Consider the following 25,027-nt stretch of genomic DNA (forward strand, 5'->3'; position numbering starts at 1 on the left):
ACACAGTGTCAAATGTGTTCTGAGAGTGCAACAATACAATCAAATGAAATTTACAAGAGTACATAAATCTAAAATTCTCTTGACCATAAGACATTACAAGTTTTACTTCTTCGGTCATTTGTTCCAGACTATTGTCTAGGAACAAAGCAGCCCAACTCAGACTAAACACACTTCTTTACTAATAGAACCAGAAGGTAAAAACACATATGGCAAGGCAAATTGAAAAGTCAAAAAGACAGCAAGTCTGGAAGGACAAGTCTTAGCTTTGAACTCTAAAATGCAGCTTGAAACATTTAAAAAAATCTTTTAACTAAAAAGATGTAATGAAAGAAAGAAGTGTCCCACTCAGTGACTACCCTCTTTTCTCCAACTCTTCTTTTGGTATTTGTAAACTACATTATATGTGATTACCATCTGAGTAGGGTGGCAGCAGACTCGTCCTAAAGCAACTGTCATGGATCCCAAGCCAACAATAGATGAGGTTGCCTTTGAGAAGTCTTTGTATACAGACAGTACTCTTTTAACACAGCAAAACCTGACACGCACCTGACATTATGAAATTCTTAAGCTTTTTGTTAAACACACAGCAATATCCAAAAGTGAAGAGTTTATACTTTATTTTACTCATATACACGGACCAAGAAGATAATTTGCACCATTTAATCTAGCTAGCTTGTTTATGGTTTTTTTTAAGTAGAAAAGTTGCAGGCTGTAATTTAGCCAAAGCAGCCACACTTCAATGTCTTCATTTCTGGAGATTAGACTAGACTTTTAATGGTCTCTTCCAGCTTCTCTTTATTGGCCCCAGAGAACTCCTGCACCTGTAAAAGGAGATTGATTTTTAGGACTCCTGCATTCAGCAGTTCTTAACATTAGTTGCATAGCATCCAGTCACATACACACCTATTCAACATTGCTAAAAACTAAATTTTTTCCCCACTCTCAAAACAGAGTATTTTGCAGATGTTCACATATTTATTTCCTACTCAATTCAACTCATGCAAAAGTTGAGACAGACCATCAAACTTCCCTTCCAGACTACCATTAATCCTGAATCAATATTATGTAAGACTCAAAAAGAGGTTTGAAGGGAGTCTGAAGGTCACCACATATCAGAGGCAGCTCAAAGTCACCTTGAGTTGCTCAGGACTATACCAATCAAATTCTGGAAGGACTGTTCCAAATGACCTACCCCCCTGCCTGGCTTCTCCTGTGAGAACTGATCTTCTTTCAACTTACAGAGCAGAAAGACAGAGGCAACATTCATCTGCTGTCTCAAAAACAGCAGCTCTGTCCTCCTGTATCTACAGGCATGGAAGGCAGAGAGCCCACTACACTACAGGCCATGAAACAGCTTGCTTGATACAAAAAGCCACACGTTGACTGTTACATTGTAATCACAGTCCTTCCAATAACATCGTGAAGTTGCACAAGTTCACCCTAACAGAACTGTCAAAGATTCATACTGACCCCATACTGAACTGAAAGTCAGACACTCAACTATCAAGGTGCAATTCCATCGCCTTTGGCCATGAAACTTACACTCAAAGCACTGTTTTCCTTCAGAAAAGCCTACCTTCAGGTTCCTTAGCAAACTAAAAGCCTAAGACAACACATTCAGCTCAGCAAGTTCAGGCACAGAGCTACTCAAACTACCCTGCACAGGCAGCCCACTGTGCTGTCAGAGCACAATCTGCATTCCATCTCATTCATCTCTTGGCAGAGCAGACAAAAGAAGTCTGCTCAGTCCTTAAACATGGACAGGACTTTGACTTCAAAGGTTATACAGCCTTTCTGTGAAATAAACTAAACAGTAGTTTGTTGCATATAACCTCAGCCAGGTTAGAGACTTCTGTTTGGGCGGGATTCCATAGGCACCTATAGTCATTTTTCTCTTCAACACAAGCTGCATCCAGATAACAAACACTGGCTAAGTAAAAGGCAGGGTGCTAGGCAGATAGACCAGCAGTCTTAACAGAGACATCTCATCCCACTGTCCCTCATGAAATTATCTGTAAGATTGACCTGTAACTAGCTCAGTTCACCACCTGTGAATAACACAGTTTGCATCACCAGTTAACTGCTAATTACATTTTCTGTGGTACTAAGATGAACTTGCTTGCTCTTAGGAGTGTCTTAATGCTAGTGGTACCGTAGAGACATAATCAAGAGAAAGCAGACTAAGTAGTCTAACATTCCCAATCTTCTTTCAAGTGTTTAGCTTGCCTTCTCCAGTTCCAAAAAGGCAGAACCTACCTTCTTTCCATTCTTGTAGAACTGGAACGTTGGCATGCACTTCACATCACAGTGTGAAGCAACATCCTGGAAGAGATAAAAAACCATCTTCAACTGGGCATTCTTAAGGATGTTAAATTTAGAACCCACTCTAGCTGACTTCTGTTTAGGTGACAGGGTAAAGCCATTGCTGCTCAAGATAAAGCAAAAGAACTTCTGCTAGTTCATCCTAGCAAAACCAGCGCAGTGTTAACATCTCCCTGAAGTAAGCCTTAAAGATCCCTTCTTCAAAACTTAATTCATGCAATAGCAAAAAACCTTAACCCATACTCTGTATTTGGAAAAAACAGACTTCTGCATCAAAACAGATATCCACTTGTAAGACTCAAGAGCCCTATGGCAACTCTTGGGCTTCCATGTGATATTTTTCAAGTACCTATTTGACAGTGTTGAAAATGCAATACAGCAGACATTATATTGCACTTAATTCAAGACCTAATTTCATTTTTAATCAAAGAGGGAACAGTGCAAAGAGCAGTGGAGGGACCAGTCAGATCAGTAGGTTGTGACCCACTAGGTTTAAGGAAGATTGCATCAAAGCAACTTAAGACTTTAGATTAACACTCCCTCCCAAAGTAAAGGGTCATTGCTTCCAAGTTATCCAACACATGCCATAGGACTTCAAGAGTGCTGATAACCAGCAGATAGTTTGTTCTGTTCAGGTGCTCCCTGCAAAAAAAAAAAAATTCTTTCCAGCTAAATCCCTGTGTTTCAATTTTAAGTTGAAGTAAACTCTTGTTTTGTTTCAGATTTTGATTCAAAATGTGTGAAGACATTTTGAATTCTTGTCTGTCACTTGCATGGAAGTCCTTAGCTGTTCTCCCTCAGGACCACCCCAGACCTTACCTGGGCATCATCCACATCGATTTCTATGAATATCACATCACCATACTTCTCACACAAACTCTAGAAAGAAAAAAAAAAGAACAGTGTTCCAGGAAAGCTTCCTGAAAAGATGCTTTAGTATAAATTGATAGGCTGGTGATGCTTAAACTGCTATTGAAACATGCTTTGTTATCTTAAAGCAGCTATTTTACTAGCAGAGCAAAAAATTTCTGTTCCTCTGCAGAGGTTTCTGGAGGAGTCTGTGGAAACATGTTCTCCCCACAAAGACACAAAATATCCTAAGACATAGGTGAAAGGCCTTCTCTTGCAGCCTTCAGCTGATCATCAGAAGATGCTACAGCTTCTCATGCCTTATCAGGAGGTAACACAGCCGTTGGAGAAGTTAACATTAACCGTGTACAGAAGGGTGTAATGCAACTGGCAGGTCTCTATGTACCAAAAATGCATGTAAGCACCAGGACAAAAGCTAAACCTCATATTAGTTTCCAGCTATATCAATGGTCAGTCTATTTCACTTGGTAGTCTTAAAAATAGATACTTCTGCAACTTCTCACTTCTCCAGAAAATGCTGGCAGTCACATAAGTCAAAAGGAACTTTCCTCCATGTTATTGTCAAGCAACACAAACATTTATATACAATTTAAGGCAGAAATAAACCCAGAAAAACTACTTACGTGGAAAAAGGGCTTGATCATTTTGCATGGTCCACACCACGTGGCGGAGAAATCAACTACTATAAGCTTCTCACCAGCAGATTTCAGTTCTGCCTCAAATTCAACCTACAAAAAAACCCCAAAAAAACAACCAAATACCAAAACTGAACACATTGATGATTTCCCCATCCTTTCCTAAATGAATGACAAGACTAATCCCAATGCTGGCTTGCTTTTAGACCCAACATGCTAATCATTTTGGCAAGTCTTAAACACTTAGCTGGGTGATTTGTACCATCATCTAAGTGCTTCAGTATGAATTGTTTTCATTGGTGCTAGGCAGCAGTCAGTGTCTTATGTCTCATGTCTCACCAATTAGAAAACAACCACAATGCTCAGTCAGACTCACTGAATTGTGGAAACAAGCTAGAAATTCTCTACTTATGATGCTCAACTTCGACAACTGTGTTATCCCCAAAATATGATCCTTAGAGATTTTATAATCCATATTCTCATTTCTGTCTTGGCAGTAAGATTTTGATCTTCATCTGTGACAGACTTTCCTCTGCAGAATTTGGAAAGGACAGACCAAAACCTTTGTAGAGTCATCCACTCTGGTGACTTTTCCAATCAATGGCTAACATTAAAATGATATTGTGTGTTTTACTCTAAAGCATGTTTTTGAAAGCAACCTCATAGGATAGTTATTTTGCCAAGTGAACCAACATTTGACATCATTAGCCAAAGCAATGCTGCACATACAGACTACACAAGTAAACACCCAATACTTATTCTGAGTCTTCAAGTCTGTGTTACACTTAGTCACACAAATTCTCTGGACAATATTTCTTGGAACTAAACATCTTACATGCCATTACTCATTTTTGCTGGTCAAAAACATTAAAAGCAATAACTACTTGCATCCTAGCAAAAGGCAAACAAAAATCTCAGGCAGAAGCAGAAAGCGCTGATCACCTACTTTCTGATACTATGTCAAAGAAAGTACAAGCCACTTCAATAATTTTAAACTTTGTTGTCTTGGCAATCAAGCTTCAGGAGAGCTGTTAGTATAAACTTCAAAAGATAGCTGCTTTAGTTCCCCCCAGCTTAATGGAGCAAAGCACTGGAATCCTGTCAGCAACAGCTGACTGAAAGCTGTATGGTTACTGCCAGATGTACACAGGGGTTGGTTTTGCAGTGCAAGGATTAACTTATTCATACCTGCTTCTGCAATCAGCCACAGTAAGTTGCAGCTCGACTCTAGTAAGCTAAAGAATGTCACCCAGTTGAGGAGCCAAAGTCAAACTGGTCATGAATATATTTAACAAGCAAGCAGAGATCCCTCATGAGCATTCTTATGTATGCATAATCCTATGTGAAAATCTTCACAGCTTCCTGTAACTTCAAACACACCCAGCATTACATCTCCTTGTTAACTTTTCCCCTCCCCACGTAGCTCTCTTCAGAGGTACAGCATCCATCTTTGCATCTTGGACAGTCTACTTTGCTACAAGACCAGTAGTAACACTCCACACCACCTACTCTCATTCTGAAAGAGATAGGAACAGTTAAGTTTTCCTGTCTCCCTAGGTTCCCCTACTCCTGTACTGACATAGTATGCATTCCTGCGCTGATTCCCACCAACAATGTTTAGTGTCCCTGTACACAGCAATCCCCGCTTGCTGCTCTCTCCCAGTACTTCTATCCCAAGTTCCTCAGTCAAGCCTCACTCCTTTTGGCCTTGAAATCCTGATACTGATTTTTGGTAGAGCTTCTCAGACCTCTGCACTGTAACATCACCACTCTATTGAATCCACCTCCCACAGCTGCCAGTTAGACCATCCTATTTTAACCCCTAAGTCTCCTGTCCAGCTGCATAATTACTGTATTCTGTAAAAGGAAGCCAGCTTTGGAATGCGTTCATCATATGGCCACACACTTGAGGTTTGCTATTGCACAGAACAAAGGGAAAGTGGGACAGCATCATAATTACAGATGGTCACATATACCATTCACCACTGGTGACTTGGTCCTGACTACAAATCAGGTGTTACCCTGCAAATCATCTCTACTATCAGCCAAAATTGTTGCAGGGCAGTGAAGTGAGATGCTGGGTCCAAAGGTGTTACCCCTGTAAGTTAAAAAATGTCAAACTAGTGAGAAGTTCTGAAAACTTTTCTAGTGAGCTTAATTTCCCTGGAGGAAGGAAGACAGTAGCAGGAGCAAAACAAAAAACAAGCTGCTTGACCAGTCCTGATGACTTCACTAGTTGGCTTTCATGTTAACTGTAAAGTGACAGGCTTTTTTATGAAAAATTAAATAATCTCTGTTGCCAGAAGGGGAACCTCCCATCACAAGACTATTTGTCATGCTTTGAAAGGATCTTACAGCTTTGTTAAACAGCATTTTCTCCAGGTAGCATGCTAGTCAATATTGGTTTGTTTTTTGTGGTGGTGGTTTTTTTTTGGTTGGTTGGTTGGTTTTTTTAACTGCTGTTGTTTGGTTGTTTTTTTTTTCTCCTTAAATATTTAACTACAACCTCTCTGAGCACACACAAGACCTCATTTTACCTGTATTGTTGTCCAGCAGAAAAGAGCATGGTACCTTCAACATTGGTAGGAGGCATCTGTTCCCAGGAGCCAAGTTAGAAGCTCTAGTAACGATAACCTCTAGTGTCCCAGAGGTTCCCAGCACCAGGTAGTGCTTCAAAAAGGAGGCTGCTGGCCTCCTTCAGATGGTGCTGAAAGGTGTCTGCTGCTCTCAGCAACAGATAATACAGGTCCACACTATCTGGCTTGTTTGATTAAAGCTTGGTTGTAAACATTATTTTCAACACATATCAAGTCACCCTTGAACTTGCCCAGTCATCAGCTGACTGCCAATGGTTACTATGTAATTTAGTGAGGTTTTTCAAATACAGAAGCTAGCATAAACAAAGCAAAGGTTCAACAGCCTGAACTCCCTAGCACATGCCACTTCTAAAATTACCACTTATAGCAAAAGCTTCTATTTTTCAGCATTTTCATTAACTTAAATAACAAGAGAGGTAGCTAGAATGAAGAGGAAAGCTTTGGCAGCACCAGCTTTTAAAGTTTATACATCCCATTAGCTTTGGCCATAAAAGGCAGTATGTCCCATACTCAAACCCTGTTGCAAGTTACACTAGCCACTCATCTCAGTGCCACTAAAAAACGACCAATACAGCTCCTACCTATAGCAGGTACTACAGAGGGATCAGTCAATCACCCTGAAAGTAGATATTCTTCAGAAGCTAGTCTGCTTCTGAAGAGGTGTGCAGGGAAAAGGGCCACCTCTACCTAGCTCTCACTCATAGAAGTGCAGACATTGCAAGAATGGATTTTCCCCTTTGTATCAGAGAAGACTACAAACCTGTTTTACTGAAAACCAGAATTAATCCAGAAATCCCAGCTGCACTGTGCTTGAATACTCTGGGTGTCACCAACGTTAAAATGCTGTTGTCAGCATGGCTGTTGAGTTCACACTCCTCATGAATGAATAACCAAAGTTCGCTTTAACTACAGCAGACTATTAAAGAATGCCCATAGCTAGGAGGATAGTGGAAGCCTAGCTATCTCAGAGCTCCTCCAGGGCCAGGTTTGACTTGCCATGTTTAATCTATTCCTCCGTGTAACAAAAACCTCCACCCTTACGCCAAAAGTTTGCCCCTTCTGTGCCACCATAAACAGACAAGGGGGAAGAGATACAAAGCAGAACAACAATTCCAGGTTGCATTTTCCCACACCATTCTCTCTCCAGGACCTGAATGCGTTCCTCTTCAGGAGCTTCCTCCATTCACCAGTTTTTGAGCTGTGGTCACAAGTGTTAGTTTGTATATTTATGTATCAGATCCCAACATTTTTGCGGTCCAGCGGGAGAGGTCTGACATGCCTTTTATTTTTAAAGTGAACTGACTGTAGAAGAGCACAGCCTAGAAAACAAACTTGGATGTGTGAGAGACTGGAAAGACTGAGGTCTCAAAACAATTTGAGGTGCAGATGTGCAGGCCAAGAGGCAGGTCAGACCTTGCTCTGGTGAGGCAGTGCACTGCCTCACAGCCCCCCATCCCTGGAGCCGGTATCCCAGACACCCAGTGTCTGCCAGTCATGGGCACGCTGGAGGCAAGGGGTATTTAAGGGCAAACATGCTGCTAGCATATGCGTTGACCCTACCTCCTCTTGGAATTCCTATCAGCTGAACACCGTTGAGACCCAGCAGTTAGTAGCTATCTGTGTCCTTTTTAATGTCTTTTGTCTTCTTTAAATTCTCTCCTCTCAGATTTTTTTTAGCAACTTGAAATCAAACAGGTTTAGAGTTTGCTAAATTGAATGGGCTAAGTTAATGCTTTGAGAAGTATTTTTTTATGTTGACTGAATGTTACACTAAACCTTTAGCAAAAGTTCTCTGATTTTCTAAAGTTGCCAGTAAAGTCTTTTTTGTTGTTTTGACCTCTTGAGAAAATCTTGATGGTATTTCTCCCGTGTTTAACTCAGAGTACAAGAACAACTGTAAGCCCTGCTAAAGACCTTGCTGAGCGACTTTTAGGGTGTTACAGGATGCCCACACAGCATCACCTGCAGATGCCTCAAAGTGAGATCAATCTGATACTTGCACTAAATTTCAAGTTCAAAAAGGTGAGACTAGCCCAACAGGATTTTTCCTGAAATGAAGAGCTTGCTAAGTTTGCATGAAGAATATTTTTTGAGACTTGGGTTCCTAAGTTACAGCTAACAAATACTCTATTGTTGTCTATCAACCACATCAGCTGCTGTGCACAAGACCACATGCTATTTCATCACCAGCAGGGTATTCTCCATGTGTTGGTCTAGGCTTTATTGCTATTTTGTATCTCAGAGCCACAGATGCGTTTGTACTCACAAAACCATCCAAACAATGATGTACTGCATTCGGGTTGCGAATATGTCAGACAGCACCATAACAAGGGAAATACTACTTATGCCAGCAACTCCTGCTGTTTAAGTATGGGGAATGGACTTTAAGTATGGGGAAAGGAGCTCCTTTCAAGTGAAGAATAGATGAACTTTTCCATGATGTCCTACCCAGAAATGCAACAGAACTTAGGTCAAACTCTAAGAAAGCCACCTGGTCCCCTACACACTACCAGTACATAAAGCAAATCAAGACTGCTAAATTAAGGTACTGAATCACAAAATCAGTTAGGTTGGAAAAGACCTCCGAGATCATGGAGTCCAAGCTGTGACCCAACACCACACTGTCAACCACGCCATGGCACTCAGTGCCACGTCCAGCTCTTCTTTAAACATCTGCGAGGACGGTGACTCAACCACCTCCCTGTGAAGCCAATTTCAACGCCTAATCACCCTGTCTTTTAAGAAATTCCTCCTAATGTCCAACCTAAATCTTCCCTGACGCAGCTTAAGATAAGTGAAACTGCATCACCCCCCCCCGGCTCACTCTGGCTCCCGCGCAGTTATTTGTTCCCCTGGTCTGGCCGAGCCCTCCGCGCAGCTTCCCCCGTTCCCGCCGCATGGGCGAAGCGGGCTCCGCCGGCCTGGGCAGCACACGGGCTCTCACCCGCTATCTCCCGCAGGCCAAGGCCTCTCGAGAGCCCAGAGCAGCCCGACCATTGTTCCCCGCCTGCCAAGCTGCCCCCGGCGGCGCTCCCTCCCCGTTCGCCTGCCTGCCGGGGAGTGATGCTCGTCCTGCCGTCTGCCCCTCTCACGGCGAAAGGACATGGCCGCCTCGCCCATCGGACTCACCAGGCTGCCCACGATCTTCACCATAGCGGCGACGGCTAGGAAAGCAGGGTCGGTGGCGTAAAGGAAAGGAACCAAGGGCTTCGTTCCCGCAGTCGGCTCAGTTTCCACCCGCGCCTCCCGCCGTCCCAGCGCTCCTCCCGCGCCGCCCCGACCGTCCTTTTATGCCCAGCGCCGCGCCGCGCCGCGCATGCGCAGGGCCCGACCCGCCTCCTGCCGCTCCCCGCGCGCCCCCGCCCACGGCGCCGCTGGGGCCCGGGGTCAGCGGGGGCCCCGCTGAGGGGAGGCGGCGAGGGCCGCGGGCCGAGCTCGGCCGCGCCCGCAGCGGAGAGTGCGTCCCTGCTGGCTGCCAGGGGGAGCCGGCAGCAGCAGCGGAAGAAAGGAAAGCCCAGGAAGGTTGGAAAAGTGCTGTGTAACGATGAGCAGGAAGTGCTCCGGCTCCCCCCCCCCCCCCCACCCCCCCCGCGTCTCTCGAAGAGCGGCCCTGCCTGACGCGGCGTTTTGTTCGCCTTACGGGAAAGGGTGCTGGTGTTGCCCGTAATGCGGGCTGAGTGGGGCTACTGCAAAGCTGGAAGGCATGAGTAAATCACGGGAATATTTTTCTTTTTCCTTTTTTTTCCTTTGTTGTTTTCCTTCCCACCACCCAAAGCACGAAGTGGCGCCGTTTCTCTGTGGGATGTGGGCCCTTCTGCAGCGTAGAAGGGTCAGCGAGGCGAGCGGTGCTTGCCCGGGGTTAAACACTGACCGTCTCCCGCAGCTCCCCTCATGGAGGGACTCAGCCAGGACCAGAAAGACTCCTCATGGGAACAACTTAGTCTTCCCATCCGAGGGGACTCTGTGGTGGAACTTTTAAATTCCCATCTATTTTGTTTATTTCTCTGTGTTTTGGAGACGTCCTTTGTTTCACCACATGCTGCACCACTGCCCACCCCACAGTGCAAAACAGGTCTGCCGCAGCCCTACTCTCCTTCTGTTGCGCTGGTAGGGTTTAATGTTGGACTCTAGGCGTTGCTGACTCCAGCTGCCACTGCACGTGACACAGGAAAGGTTAGGCGTTGGGATATTGGTGCCAGCTGTGTTACGAATGGGCTATTTCTGCAAATTTTAGCAGCTGGGTTACCAGCCTGTGAAAGATTTGCTCTGCAATACAGCTGGGCAGAGGATGGGAAGACTTAGTGCAGGTGCTGGATAAAAAAATACACTTCTTCCTTAAAAAGGAAAAGAAAACAAAACAAAAGATAGTTTGCCTTGGATACAGTACCAACCCATCCCAACAGGATGTCCCCTCATATGTTGCTTTACTTGTGGTGGAAACTGAGTAAGTAATTTTTTATTTTGGAAGTTTATTAAGTGTGTGGCATACTACTGCAGCAGAACTAGTAAGCTCTTTTCTGGCCCTGTGGTTGCGTCCCCTTTGCTCAACTTTACTTGCACCACAGCAGGCCACCTCCTGTCTAGGTCTTGCCAGACCTTATCGGTTTTGCCTGCTGGAAACACTTTGAATGCTGCTCTCCCTGCTTCTTCCCCCTCCTGTTAGATGCCATAAGCATCCCCTTGTTTTCTTTGGTGGCATCGCTAGAGGAGCCAGGATGCCTGTGGGTGAGAAGCAGCACTGTGAAGGCTTGGTGGTTTACATATTTTCTTCCAGCTTCCTCTAGCTGGTCCCTGCTGCCCTTGTGTCCGTGTGCCCTGTGGCTGATGCCACGGCTGGTACATATGCCCTGTGCTGCTTTGGGGAGGTGCAGCTGCTGCCAATGGCTCAAGAGAAAGCAGGAATTCCTCATAAGCCAAGGCACCTTGCTCTACAACCGGCTGCCTGGCAGGATAAAATGAGAAGCCCAGACTACCTTCAAAGTCCAACTCCTGAATGCCCCACCTCAGCCAAGCATCGTGTGGCTCGTGCAGAAGCCAGTGCAAGCAAAGGCAGGGAACAACCCACCCAGATAATAAATTCCTAGAAACCAACAGCTTTCTAAAGGCAAGTGTGGGTGGGCAAACCCTTTCTAAACTCAAAGGAGAGGTGTGTCCCTTCTCAGGTGCCATATGTGGCCACTTGTCTCCTGCTGTGCTCACAGTCACTTGGCTTGACAGACTTAGACATACAGCAGTTTGAAGTCCAAAATGTTGCTGTAGGATTGTTGGATGAATGCCTAAAATAACTGGACAGTTATATAATCTATGTGATCTGTGCTTGATTCTTAGGCTGTAGTAATTACTGTCATGACAGTAATAATTTTTAACGTAATAAAAATGGTACAGAGGAATGTGTGTCCTCTAAATGAGGAAAAAAAATCTACACCCCAGAAAACACACCCTGTTTTCTTATTATTTTTGTATTTTGTTTTTTAAACTATGGAATGTCACATTGTTTAGCTTAACAATGCTGTAGCTGTCCCATATACACAGTCACTCAACCATAGGGGCCTCAGCTTCTCATGTGCCCTCACTCCCACCCACCTTCCTCACAACCACAAATCCAACATACTTCTCTCCCCCAGGCTAACAGAGAGTGGATGTTAAAAATATGCGAGTTGACTGTGGAAAAGTTGAAAATCACGTGCTTCAGCACTCTGCTGTAGGATGTGTCATACGCAGGAGTCACTGGGTAGGATGGTGGCCAATAGATGGCTCTTTGCAAATGTGGGCTGGCAGCGAACCAGGAAGCACTGAAAGACAATCAGGAAGGTGTGTTAACTTGCTTCTGAAAGCCAGAAAATGTGGCCTGAGGAGGGACAGAGTGGAAAGGCAATATAAGCTTCAAAAATGAGTCCCTAGATAGTTTCTCTTGGAGAAGGTCTGGAGACATGGACAAATGCCTGTACGTATATATTTGCCACACTCCTTGGATGTGTGGAAAACGTGGGAGAGGAAGTCAGAAGGTCTAAAGTTAGGTGCCCGCCCTCAAGAGAATTAATCAGTACCACTTAGGTGTCGGCCAGTAAAAAGGACTGTATTTTTGGAGAGCTCATGCTATGCCACAATCATCACAAACATCCAGGTAGGAATTCAGTTTGCTGTGCTTTAGTCACCTTTAAAAAGGCTCCCATGATGGAAGGCATCCTTTAATTTTTGGGCTTTGCTTGTGTTGATTTCTGTCACCTCTTATGTGAGAGCAACATGGGCAAGCAGTAGGGAAGCGCTTCACCCACAGCTGGAGGTGAACTCAAGGTGTGCTCAGGGTCAGACCTGCAGTAGGGTTTGGGAGGCTGAGCACATTACAGTTTCAGTTCTTTCTGAGCTGCTGGGAGAACAGGGTAGGAAAGGTGGGCAGCAGTTATCCCTGACAGGATGACCAGTGAGGCAGGTGGTAAATCATGGTGCTGGATGAATGAGCCAGAGCTGTGACACATGGTCGTGGTGTGATGCTCCCCCCAGCTCCACATGGCTTTCCAAATCTGTTTACCTGTCTGTGGTTTAAAGGTTTTGGAGCCATGAATCTCCTTTTCACGGCTTGCTTTGTCTTTTCTTCTTTGTGTGCCAGTGCACGTTGGTGGGTGGAGAAAACACCATGGAGTGGTGAGCCAGCCCCAAGGTAGGCTGGAGGTCTGCAGCTGGACATCCTGAATGTGGTGTTGCAAAGCGTTAACCAACAAAAAACCTGCTGTTGGCAGGCTTTGCACTCTGGCACACAATAGTGGCTGGTGTTCCATTTTCTCATAGGCATGCAATGGAGAGTGAGGAAACATGAAAATATGGGGGAAAAAGAAAAGGAAGGACAAAGGAAATGGAAAAGGAAAGAAAGAGCAGGAAACTAGATCCAGCAAGTTAGTTTGAATTAAGATTCTTGCAGATTAACTTTCCCAAGCTCCCATGAGCATATCTAAGACAAACTTCTGTCTCCTAAAACCACTCTTAAGTCTCCTGACCACTCAAATGTGTCATTCAGTAAAAGGCATGGCTACAAGGATAATAATACTACAGCCATGGCACAGATGGTCAGTCATGTCCAACATTAAGGAATAGTGCATCCAGTTGCAGAAATGAGGAAGCTGCTAGAGGCAACAAGTCCAGCCATTGCAGCATCAGATTTTACCATAGGAGAGCCAGGTTATTTGCAAGTGTCTTACAATGGAAATTGAGCATCTAACACCTGGCCCTGACACTGCAACAGAGCAGCAACCCTTAATTGTGCTTTCCTTCCAGCCTGCCCTTCTGGAAGATTTGCTTTTGTAACTGATGTATTAAAGGTGCAATAAATGTTTAATAATTGGATAGGTATGCTTGGTGCTATGCCAGTGTAAGTCACAGAGGAAACATTCTTCTTTCTCTCTCCCAGGCTGATGTACTGCAGATGTAACTGCTCAGAGTCTTTTGAATGCTTGGTGTAGCATGTCTGATTAAAAATGAGAAGTTGAGTAAAATATGAAAAAAGAAGGGGAAATTAAGATCTTGACCACAGTTCATCTCCCATTACCGTGGGGGGATGTTGGTTAACAAAGCATTTCTGGGAATCAAGAAAATATCCATGTTACTTCCCTCACACTCATTTTTGCTTCCTTTTTGGTTAGTTCTTTGAAGAAAAGAATTTCAGAACATTCCAGAGTTGATGAAGCTGCTGCTTTTGGGGCTTGTATTAGAAGGAAAATACTTTTATTTTTTAAAAGAAAGCTTTTTCTTTTTTAAAGAAAGCTTTTGTGAGCTCACCTGGGTTTATGACATGTTCCAGGTCTCCACAAAGGAAGGTACCCTAACAGGAGGTCTGCAAACATGGGAATGCTCATCTGCACTCTCTGGTATCAAGGCAATTCAGGTCTCATGTCGAGAGAACACATGTTGTGTATTTGCCTTAAGTGTCTCAAACTCAGTCATCTCCTCCATGCTCCCAGCCTCTGTTCTTCCTTGGGTAGCAGAGCAGGCTAGAGCAAGCAGACCTGCAATTTTTTCTACAGGACATGTTATGTCTTTTTTTTTTTTTTTTTTTTTTTCCTAGAGAACTGCATCTTTTTTTTAGGGCCTTTTAGCACCTTCATTTTCCTAGGGAATGATGCTGAATCTGTCTCTGCCAAATGTCCCCTGCTGCTACTCAGGAGCAAGACTCTTTGGGGTATTACAAGAGGGGGGTATTACACGGCTCTTGACCTTGAGGACAGCAGTGGACAAAGAGGAAAAGAGAATTTCAAGGCTGTGCAAAAGCATGAAGCTGAAATTTAGCACTTTGTGGTTGCTGTGCTTGTGCTGGGTATCTGCAGAGTGGGAGACCAGGAAACTCCTGGAGAGGAGATGAGATATTTTTGCTTTTTTGGGACATGTGCATTTTCATAACATTTTGTCTGGGGGACAGTATCTGCTGACTTGGCCTGATAATAGGCAAACACTGGTGTTTCAGGACATGTGTAGATATACATGTGAAGATGTCTTTGAGGAAGCAGGCCATGCAGAATAAATGTGTCTGTGGTGTCTGCATAGAGGACAAAGTGGTTGGTGTGTGTTTTGCTTCCGGTGTGGCAGGTTGACCTTGGCTGGCTGCCAAAGCCACTCTATCACTCCCCCTTCTGAACTGCAGAGGGGAGAGAAATTATAACAAGAGTCTTGTGGGTTGAGTTGAGGACAGACTGCTGTTAGTGTCATAGGCAAAATAGCCTCAGCTTTGGGAAGTTAATGTATTGCTAGTTAAAATCACAAAGAGGATAATGAGAAATAGGAACAAACCTTAAAACATGTTTCCCCACCCCTCCCTTCTTTCCCATGAGAGACTGTCCTCCATGAGTTTCTTCAGTATGGATTCTTCCTGAACTGCTTCAGTGTTGGTCTCTTTTTTGGGGTGCCATTCATCCAGCACGGACTGCTCCAGCTGGGGTTCCTTGGGGTGGTCAGAAGTCCTGCCAACAAACCTGTGCCAGTGCAGGCTCCTCTCTCCATGGCTCCACAGGTTCTGCCAGAAGCCTGTTCCAGAATGAGCTTCCCATGGGGTCTCAGCCTCCCATTGCTCTAAGCATGAAGTCCTCCACAGACTGCCAGTCCTGTAGGTTCTGCTCTACCATGAACTCCCGTGGGGTGCAGTGGCAGAGACTGCCTCATTGTGGTCTTCACCAAAGATTTCAGAGGAATCTCTGCACTGGTTCCTGGAGCACCTCCTCCCCCTTCTCCTTCACTGACCTTGGTGTTTTCTTAGATCTCTTACCCGAGACGTGCTAGCAGGCTCACATCTGGCCAGTGGTAGGTCCATCTTGGAGCCAGCTGGCGTTGGCTTCACTGGACATGGGGGCAGCTTCTAGCAGCTTCTCACAGAAGCTACCCCTGCAGGTCCCCTGTTATGAAAACTTTCACACATAATTCCCATTCACCAGGGATTTGGTTCAGTGCTTTTCATTTAGAATTTATCTGAAATACAATTAGTTCTTGGAAATGACTAATGTATGTATTTCACCAGAGATGAGTCTGTTCATTTTTGTGTGGGCAGGACCCTTTTCATCAGAGAGTTTCCAGGAAATAGAAGGGCTCAGCCAGTTTCCACTAGCACGATTTGCTAGGTGCTCTTGGTTTTCTTCATCTTAAATGCAAGTTTGTGAATGAAATACACTGAGTTGGTGTGTTACTAGTGAACTAACACTCACATTTGTGTTAGACGTATTGACATCACACACAGGTGCTTATGTAATACAGAGAAGTTGCAAGCTGTAATTATCTTTGGCTACCTTCTCAAATCTTGTTCACAGACCAAAAAAAGTACTTATGCACCTGAGGTAGGCTCCTGTGGTCCTGAAGTGTTTGTTCTGACTGCCCCCATTCACGTGAACTTGCATCAAGTCTGGCTCTGATCTCCCAGTCGAATGTGTAAGAGTCCAGTGCCTTTTGGCAGCTGGCTATAGCAGACCACGCTGTACTGTCCACAAGAAGTAATGTGTGAGGAGTGTGGGAATAAGGTTCAGTTCTTAATTTTTCTTTGCATCACATTCAAATTACAAACCAGTGCCAATGACATTGTTTTTGACTGCTTCCCGAAGCTGTTCTGCTTTATTTCTCTTACTCTTTCAGTGTCTTGGTTTTTTCTTAATTTCTGACCTCTCCTAGTTTTTTTTTATTTCCCACCATGCTCAGCATCTTTTCTTCTGGAAGTAAAATACTACATTTCTATATAGTTCTGAATCTGTCTTACAAGCCTCCGCATTCCTGCACTACCTGCAGGCTGAGGGACCCAGATGCATAAGCCACACAGACTTTGACCTTCAGCAGTGATGAATTTGTCAGGTCTGATTTAAAAACACATGGTGTGGTTTGTACACTGAGAGTTGTTCATGGCCCTGTTGGGAAGGTGTGGTGCTCACATACCCCCTCTTTCCTGTTTTACTCACTCCCTGGACCACTGCAGAGACAAATTTGGCACCAGGGTCCCTACACTTAGTGCCTCTATTGTCCTCTCTTCTCCAAAAACTAAAATGCATTTGGGATGTTGGGTCATCTTCACTGGCTTCAGGAGAGCAAGTGTATTACCTCTCTCAGGACTCCCTGCAGCTCTTACTTTCATGCTCCACTTGCAACCCTGAAATGGGTGATCTGATATCTGGAGATGTAGCAGTGCAGTAAAGAAGCTGTCAGCAGCGTGAAGGAAAAATGATGGAAAGAGAAAGGCAAACTAGCTTTGGACCTGCATCCTAAGGTGTCTCAAGGCCTTAATGTCATCTTAGCTGTGGGACAGCATCACATCCCTCCCACAAGGTGTACCTCAGAACACTAGAGCACTGCCTCAGCCTTGTTTTCTGTCCTTGCAGCCATGGCTGTCCCTAGGTTGGGGGGTTGACTGGTCTCTTAAAATGCAGCTGTGTGGTTGCCTCTTGTGGTGGGTCAGCCCTGGCTGGACACCATGTGTTCCTCAAAGCTGCTCTGTCATTCTGCTTTTCAGCTAAACAGAGGAGAGAATTCTTGGGGGTTGAGATAAGTACGGGAAGAGGTCACTCACTGATTACCATCACAGGCAAAACAGACTTGACTTAGAGGAGAAATCAATTGGATTTATTACCAATCAAATCAGAGTAGGGTAATAAAAAGTAAAACTAAATGCTAAAGAATCACCTTCCACCCGATGTCTTCCTTTTTCCTGGCCAATTTCTCTACCTCATCCCCCAGAATGCAGGGAGTTGGAGAAGAGTGCAGTCAGTTTATCACACATTGTCTCTGCTGCTCCTTTCTCTGCAGTGGGAGGGCTCCTCAGACTCTTCCCCTTCTCTGGCCTGGATTTCTTCAGCGACTGCAGGTGCATCTCTGCTTTGCTGTGGACTTTTGTGGGCTACAGGAGAACCGTGGTCTTTACCCCAGGTCCCTGGAACGTCTCTTCCTTATCCTTCTTCACTGACCTTAGTATTTGCAAAGTTGCTTCTCTCACATATTCTCACTCCTCTCTCTGGCTCTCCTTTCCTACACGGTAACTTCTTCCCCTTCTATTACTCCAGAGGAGCTTCCTCCACTTCTCATGGGCTTGGCCTTGACCATCAATGGCTCCAATAGACATGGGGGAAGCTTCTAGAAGCTTGTCATAGAAGCCACCCTTGTAGACTGCGCCCCCCCTCACCCCCAGGAAAAGCTTGCCTTGCAAATGCAGTGCACCCATAAACCATCACTATTTCATTTGCTTGCCCAAAACCAGCAGTGCTTCATCTGCTGTAGCTGGCTCAGGTCAGGGGATGGTTGTGTGTGGGTATAGAGTCAAGTTTAAAAAACATGTAAGCTGTGATTTCCTAGATGCTTGTTTAACAGAACCATGATGTTCACTGGAGAGAGATGTGCCCAAGCTTCAGTTTCCAAAAGTGCATATACAATTGCATTTCAGTGCCCAAACAAATAGTGCTGAGGAACCCATATTTACACTGCAGAAGTTGGCCTGCTGACATTTTTCAAAGCAATTATATTTTTGGATGTGCAAATATGCAAGGATGAGTAGGAAGATGGTCACCACATCCCAGAAAAAATTTAGGATCCTTGAAGACATCCGTAATAAAGCATTTGAAAAACAGGGGTGAGATGCCCTTGAGCAGACAGGAAGAAACAAAACTAGCTGGCTATCTCATGAGACGTGTGCTCTTGCCCCATCCTCAAGCTTGGAGGTGGCTGTGATTCATGCAATGGCAGCAAGACTTGAGGAACCACATAGCCAGAGCCCCAGGACAGAGGAGCCTTCTAGTCTTAGACTTATCCATCAGATATCTCAAGGCACTGCTACATCCAGGCAGAAGCAATGCTTGTCACATCCATGCTGGTGGCAGGTGTCATCATTTCATAAGGATTTCACAGCTGTTTCGCCAACATGTATGTGTGGTTTGTGTGTCTCTCCATATGACCAGGGTGACCACTGGCAGATGGTACCCAAGTGTGTACCTCATGTGACTGGCTACAAGTCACATGAGTGCTAGTGATGCATTTCAGGCCTCTGTCAGCACCAGTTTTGTCCATTGGAGCAGAGGACTACAAGGGAACCTTTTCCTAGTCACCAACAGGACATGAAGAGAAGACCTGGCCTTGTTTTTTCTGGGTGCTACAGAGGAGCAATGAGTCCCTTTCCACCCTCTCTACAGCCAGGCTGAACCTCAGCCTCCAACCAGAAGAGGTGCTCAAGTAACTTGGACATGCCACACATGGACCATGGCCCTCCCAGTGAAGCTGTGGTCATATGCCTGGTGAAGATGCAGGGGAGTGTGTGGATCTTCCTTTCATTTTCATGCTCTGCTGGAAAGGTGAATGCTGCTGCAGCCACTGCTGTCATACCAAGTCCCTGAACTGCTGCAGGGCAAAGGATATTACAGTGATTAATGGTGCAGGGAGACATAGTTGCTGCTTTTCCTTCCTGTGCCGGACATTTAACTTCCCCACAGTGTGCTGTCATATCCTACAAGATCCTGGAGACAGCCCACCTCTAGAAACCTCCAATGAAAAAAACCAAAACAGTGTTGAGCTGAGAGTGGAATCTGCATATCTCTATGCATCACATGATTCTCAAAGGTAGTTAATGTTTACCACCTTTCTGGTTAATTAACAGGAACTAAATAATTCTGCTTTATTGCCATGCAATTTCCTCTCGTGGCAACTTCAGAATGACTTATGAGACATTTCTGAGAAGCATGATACTCATTAACAGCCTTGGAGCACCCCTGGCCTCATGAGAGTTGCTTCTGCATGAGTGCACTACTGCTGCCTGCCACCGGAGACAAATGGACTGGACACCTGTACCTGGGTGCAGGTGCTCTGCTGCAATGACAGACATCAGTTTCTTCCCTGACTACCCCGTGTACAGGGGGATTCCTGGACAGTCTGTATGGGCTGGAGGGCTTCTTCTTGGTCATCAGCTTTCTGATAAACCACTGGTGGCTTTTCCCACCAGTGTTGCAGCACTGCACCAGGCAAGCAACAGTGTATGAGATAGATGAGGCATCCTCTCCTCCAGACAGAGTCCCCCTTGACTATGGTCTGGGGGTAATTCTTGTTTCAATCAGAAGTTTTTTAAAATTTGGAGATTTTCTTCAGATTTTACCCAAATTTGAGGTGCAAACTTGAACCTTGATGTGTTGCTCAGCAGGACCTGTTGAAGTTGTGTTGCACAATGATGTCTGTGCCAGACAAGCACTTTCAGTCCTATGTTTACTCTTTAGCATCATATTCATGTATATTCCTTCTAAAGCAATTACAGCCCTAGCTTTTCTTCCCAGCAGCTACAAAGCACAGAAATGTAGCAACACAAAAACCAATTAAAATGGAGAAGTATGTTGTTTTTTGTTAAGAACTAAAAGAAGAGTCTGCAAGCGGGAAATAGGGTGTACAATGTAAAGACAAGAAATTAAATTTTGGGTGTATGTGTGTGTGTGGTCCCAAGTTCAGATTTCAATAGTTGTGATTGAGGCTACAATAACAGTGTCCAGACATAGAGCTCGTCCAGACAGGCCAATTAATGTTTCAGAGTCCTCTGAGCTCTTAACAAGATTAAGGGCTCGCTTGGCTCATTTCTCCTTTCAGTATTGGAATAAAGGTCCAGATTTTGTCAACAGACTCTTACAGAAAGCATGCTGCCGGTTCAACAAACTGGTTTATTTTTGGGGGAGGGTTGTAAACAAAAAGAAAATGATCCAGTGAGAGGCACGGACACATTCCCAAGTGCTATTACTTGAAAGCTTTGCTCCTGATCTGCTGACGATAAAGTCATAGGTATTCGGAAACCAGGTTTCTATAGCCTTGTGCCTCTCTGGGAGCCAGTTTGCACCAAGAGGTTTGGGACACTGTTTTTAGGCTGCAATTCAGCAAAGCGCTGAAACTGGTAAGTCACTCCTAACACTTCATTTGGCAGCTGGTAGCCAGGAGGGGGAGAGAACAGAAAATCAGGCTTTGGCTATTGGGTTTTGGCTTTGGCTATTGGCTTTGGCTATTGGGCCCAGCCTAGGCTTCCTTCTCTTAAGAGCCATGCCCATGGTTGGCTGGCTGAAGGAAGTCAAAGGAGGTTTGTTAAGGCAGGTGAAATGGAGAGGACAAGACTGTGAGGGCACTCTGGGCTGGGCTGTTACTGACAGCTGTTTTACCTGGGAGTTATTTCCAGACTTTGTCTTTGGACCACATCCACCCACTAAATGGCAGTTGAAACCAATCACCTATTGTTTCTTGACTCCAAACTTAGATGGTCTTTCCAAGAGGACCTCTGTCTTAATTTACATTGGCTGGTCGCTGGCCTTTTGGGTGTTTTTGCTCAGAGCAGAAGGAAAGGTTTCTAAACTGCATGTGCCTTGCCTTTTTTGTGTGTTTGTAGCTCTTTTATGGCTCACGTTGCTTTTGTTTCCCATTGTCATGGTTTGACACTGGCTAAATGCCAGACACCCAAAAGAGTCATTAATTCACCCTCTCTTGCTAGAGTTGGGCAAAGGGGAGGGAAAAAGATTAACAAGGGGCTCATGAATTGAGATAAGGACTGGGAGAAAAAAACACTCTAAGGGCAAAACAGGTTCAAATTTAAAGGTATAAAATTTATTATTAGCAGAGTCAGAGGAGGATAACAAGAAGTGAAAATAAGCCTTTAAAACACCTTTTGTACCCCCAGCCCCTCCTTCCTTCCCACTGACAGTGCAAGAAGACAGGGCATGGGGGTTTGGTCAGTTCATTACTCAAGATCTTCTGTTTGCTCAGGGAGGGGAGTCTTTTCTGCTATGCCATGGGGTCCCTCCCACAGGCAAACAATCTTCCCAAAATTGTTGTGACATGGGTCACTCATCCACTGGGTGCAGTCTTTTAAGGATAGGCGGCTCTAGTTTGGAAGCAAGACTCTCTCTGTCTCTGGAAGCAAGGGCTCTCTCTCTCTATGCAGGTCTCCCACTAGACCACAGCTTTCTGTGGCATCCACCTGCTCCAGCGTGAGCACCTTCCCCACAGGCTGTGAGTGGATCTCTGCAGCCCAGTGGACTTCATGCATTACAGGGTGACTGTTTTATCATAGCCCTCACCAAGTCCTGCAGAGGAATCTCGGCTCCAACGCTTGAAGCAGCTCCTCCTCTTCTTCCTTTCCCACTGACCTTGGTGTCACCATGTTGTTGTCCTTCACATGTCCTCGCTTCCTCCTCTTTTCTGACTAGAAGAAAAACTGCTGTTTGTAGGTACCATTGCCAACCAGTTGCACTAATTCAAAGATTCTTGCAGGATCCCACAGTGCTGAGAATTTGATCTCATCTAGGTTCCACGTCGGGGAGTTGCTCACCATGTTTGCACTGCTGGCCAGGCAGCCCCACTGCCATCACGTGGGCAGTGGTGGCTGCCATGGCGCTGCCACTATTTAACACCTCTCTTCTTGCTGGGTGCTGGGAACGGGGAGCCGCTGCCCCTGCCCTGTTCACCCACAGCATGGTTGGTTGGGGTGGCCAGGCAGGCAAGGCCTGCTGTGGGCCATGCTGAGATGGTGGCGGCTGTGGCAGCACATTGCCACGCACCATGCTGGGGACAGCCCCTGGGGGTGGCGCTTTGCTACCTCTGGAAAGAAACAGTGTGTGCCCTGTTTTGATTTTCTTCTTAAATATGTTATCAGAGAAGTGTTACTAGCCTCTCTAATTGGACTAGCAGCATGGCCATCTTCAGAGTCATCAGAGATTGGCTCTGTCCGACATGGTGGAAGTTTCTAGCAGCTTCTCACAGAAGCCACCTCTGTGGCACCATCCACTACCAAAAACCAGGCTGTGCAGCCGATGTCAACTGGCTCCAAGATGGACCTGTCAAGGCCAAGCCCTTCAGTGACATGGCAACACCTCTATGATAGCATATTTAAGAAGGAAAAAAAAAGTTATTGCACAGGAATAATTGCAGCCAAAGAAGAGTAGAGTGAGAATATGTAGGAGGAACAACCAAGGTGATTGGAGAAGGAGGGGTAGGAGGTGCTCCAGGCACCAGAGCTGAGGTTCCCCTGCAGCCTGTGGTGCAGACCATGGTGAGGCAAGATGTTCTCCTGCAGACCATGGAGGACTGCTGTGGAGCAGCAACCCACTTGGCAGCCCATGGAGGACCCCATGCTGGAAAAAGGTGGATGCTGAAAATACAACATCCACAGGCCCGTGGTGGGAAACCTACTCTGAAGAAAGTTCCCGTCAGGAACCTGCAGACCTGTGAAGGGAGGAGTCAATGCTGGAGCAGGTTTGCTGGCAGGACTTGTGACTCCTGAGGGAGGCCACTCATGTGGCCACTGTGTGACAGTGAGGGAGCCACTGATGGAACAGTTCATGAGGAACTGCAGCCCATGGGAAGGTCTCACACTGGAGGAGCTGATGGAGGACTGTCTCCCATGTGAGGGGTGCCACTGTGCAGCAGAGGAAGGGCTCCTCTCCCTGAGGAGGAAGCAGTGGCAGAAACAATATGTGATGAACTGACCATTCCCAGTCTCCCTGCACCAATGTGGGGTAGGAGGTAGAGATTCAGGAATGAAGTTAAGTCTGGGAAGGAGGGAAGGGTGTGGGCAAGCTGTTTTGAAGATTTTTTTAACTTTTGGTTCTCTTTGATTTTTGTTAGTAGTATATTCAACTAATTTCCCTAAGTCAAATTTGTTTTGTCCATGGTAGTTATGGGCAGTTATGGTAGTTATGCCCAACTGATGAGTAATCTCTTCCTGTCTTTTTCTAGGCTGATGAAGCTTTCTCCCCTGTTCATTTGAGATGGGGAGTAATGGAGTGGCTTTGGTGGGCACCTGGTGTCCAGCCAGGGTCAACCTACCACACTCTCTGAGTGGTATGCCTCTTGGTGCTTACCAGCTCTCACATGTGGGACTCTGGGAGCTGCTGCCGAAAGTTCCCATGAGACTGGGCTGATACTCCATCCTCCTCGAGGGTCAGTTCTTTGCCCATTGAGAAATGCAAAGGCATTTGACATATTTCACTGAACTTGAGGGGTTTTTTTGAACAGGCACATATAACTGTACAGCTGTGTGTCTGTGTGTGTGCAGATGTGAATACAGACTATAGCAGGTGTAGATTGAATATTGCCATCTCAGTTTTACTGCTATGGTTGCAGTACATCCTGTTGAATAATTTTGTAAGTATTAAATGAGTCAATGACTAAGGGATATTAAATCCTTTAGCTGTAGACTGTTCTGAGACTAAGTTTGGGTACAGCCATATTAGGCTTCATCAAGAGTTTAAAAAGAAAAGGAGTCTTCACTGAACCTTGTAACTCCATGGGAGGGTCTCCCTCTTACTCTTTTGTGTTCCCAGTCTCTGTATAATTAATTCTGAAGCGATTCTGACACAATTTTCCTTTGTGCTTCATCTAGGTAGTAAGTGCTAGAGTGGACCCTGCCATTGAACTCTGTTGTGTTTTACAAACTTATATTAAACCTGCTTTTGCTGATGGTGATTTGTTAAATGACCTAAACCATTCACTCATGACAGTATAAACTTTGAGTTTCTAGTTCCCATTTTACTCAAAATGCCCCTGCCCTTTGTCACTATGGCCTGTCTGTGCTGGCCCCTCAGTACTGAAATAGAAGCAAAAGAGCAATGTTTGAGTTGCATGCAGTTTTCTCCCAAGAGAACCAGGTCCAGGTCTGGAGAAGTTGAGGCTCCAGTTATTTATTGACACAGATAAGTGGCCACTAAATACAGAGGCCCTGAAAGGTTGCTCTGAAGCATATTTTTGAGAAAACACATTACCTTCCTGTAGTTCAAGATGCGTTTGCATTTTGTCCTACAGAGTCTGCTTCTCCCCTCTCAGGAGCAGATTTTCTTTTTCCTGATTTCTTCTTCCTCATTTTTTTTCTTAAGCATTTGTCACAATTAATAGATTTGCTCATGATGAGAAACAGCCACCTCTCCAAATTGTATACCAAGATGGAAATTTGAACAATGATAAGAGGTCAGGGTTTTGAAATAAGAAATCTAATCCTTCTTTATCTTCCTGGCAGATGGCCAGAAACCCTCTCCTATTTTCAGCAGTAAAACATGATGTTTTGTTTCTCTATATTTGATTTGGATTGGCTCATCCCTCTTTATAAGCTGGCATGGATCTGGTAGCTTGAGTAGAACAGGATTATTTCCAGAA

The 25,027-nt window shown here is 45.1% G+C and overlaps 1 protein-coding gene and 1 long non-coding RNA gene across 5 annotated transcripts in view; one reads left to right on the forward strand and one right to left on the reverse strand.

Moving 5' to 3' along the window:
• Positions 1-595: 595 nt before the first annotated feature.
• Positions 596-9,739, reverse strand: TXN (thioredoxin). The gene is made up of 5 exons (XM_038125178.1): positions 9,554-9,739; positions 3,816-3,920; positions 3,142-3,201; positions 2,257-2,322; positions 596-821 (listed from the first exon to the last, which is right to left on the reverse strand). The coding sequence occupies exons 1-5, from the start codon at positions 9,575-9,577 to the stop codon at positions 759-761; spliced, it is 318 nt and encodes a 105-aa protein (XP_037981106.1). The 5' UTR covers positions 9,578-9,739; the 3' UTR covers positions 596-758.
• Positions 9,740-9,876: 137 nt separating this feature from the next.
• Positions 9,877-25,027, forward strand: part of LOC119695917 — a 52,411-nt gene continuing 37,260 nt past the window's right edge. For 3 of the 4 annotated variants that reach the window (XR_005255443.1, XR_005255442.1, XR_005255445.1), the window contains exon 1: positions 9,877-12,548. This is a non-coding gene — a long non-coding RNA (uncharacterized LOC119695917). The remainder of the gene's footprint in view (positions 12,549-25,027) is intronic. The other variant, XR_005255444.1, reaches the window with a different exon arrangement.

The sequence above is a fragment of the Motacilla alba genome, chromosome Z, assembly GCF_015832195.1.
Source record: "Motacilla alba alba isolate MOTALB_02 chromosome Z, Motacilla_alba_V1.0_pri, whole genome shotgun sequence".
In the NCBI taxonomy this organism is placed as follows: domain Eukaryota; kingdom Metazoa; phylum Chordata; class Aves; order Passeriformes; family Motacillidae; genus Motacilla; species Motacilla alba.

Bases quoted from the DNA above. Each gene is read 5' to 3' on its own strand.
- TXN (XM_038125178.1), bottom strand. From the start codon at position 9,577: ATGGTGAAGATCGTGGGCAGCCTG. The intron at 3,921-9,553 runs GTGAGTCCGATG...GTTTTTTTGTAG, and splicing joins TGAAGATCGTGGGCAGCCTG to GTTGAATTTGAGGCAGAACT. The intron at 822-2,256 runs GTAGGTTCTGCC...CTCCTTTTACAG, and splicing joins TCTACAAGAATGGAAAGAAG to GTGCAGGAGTTCTCTGGGGC.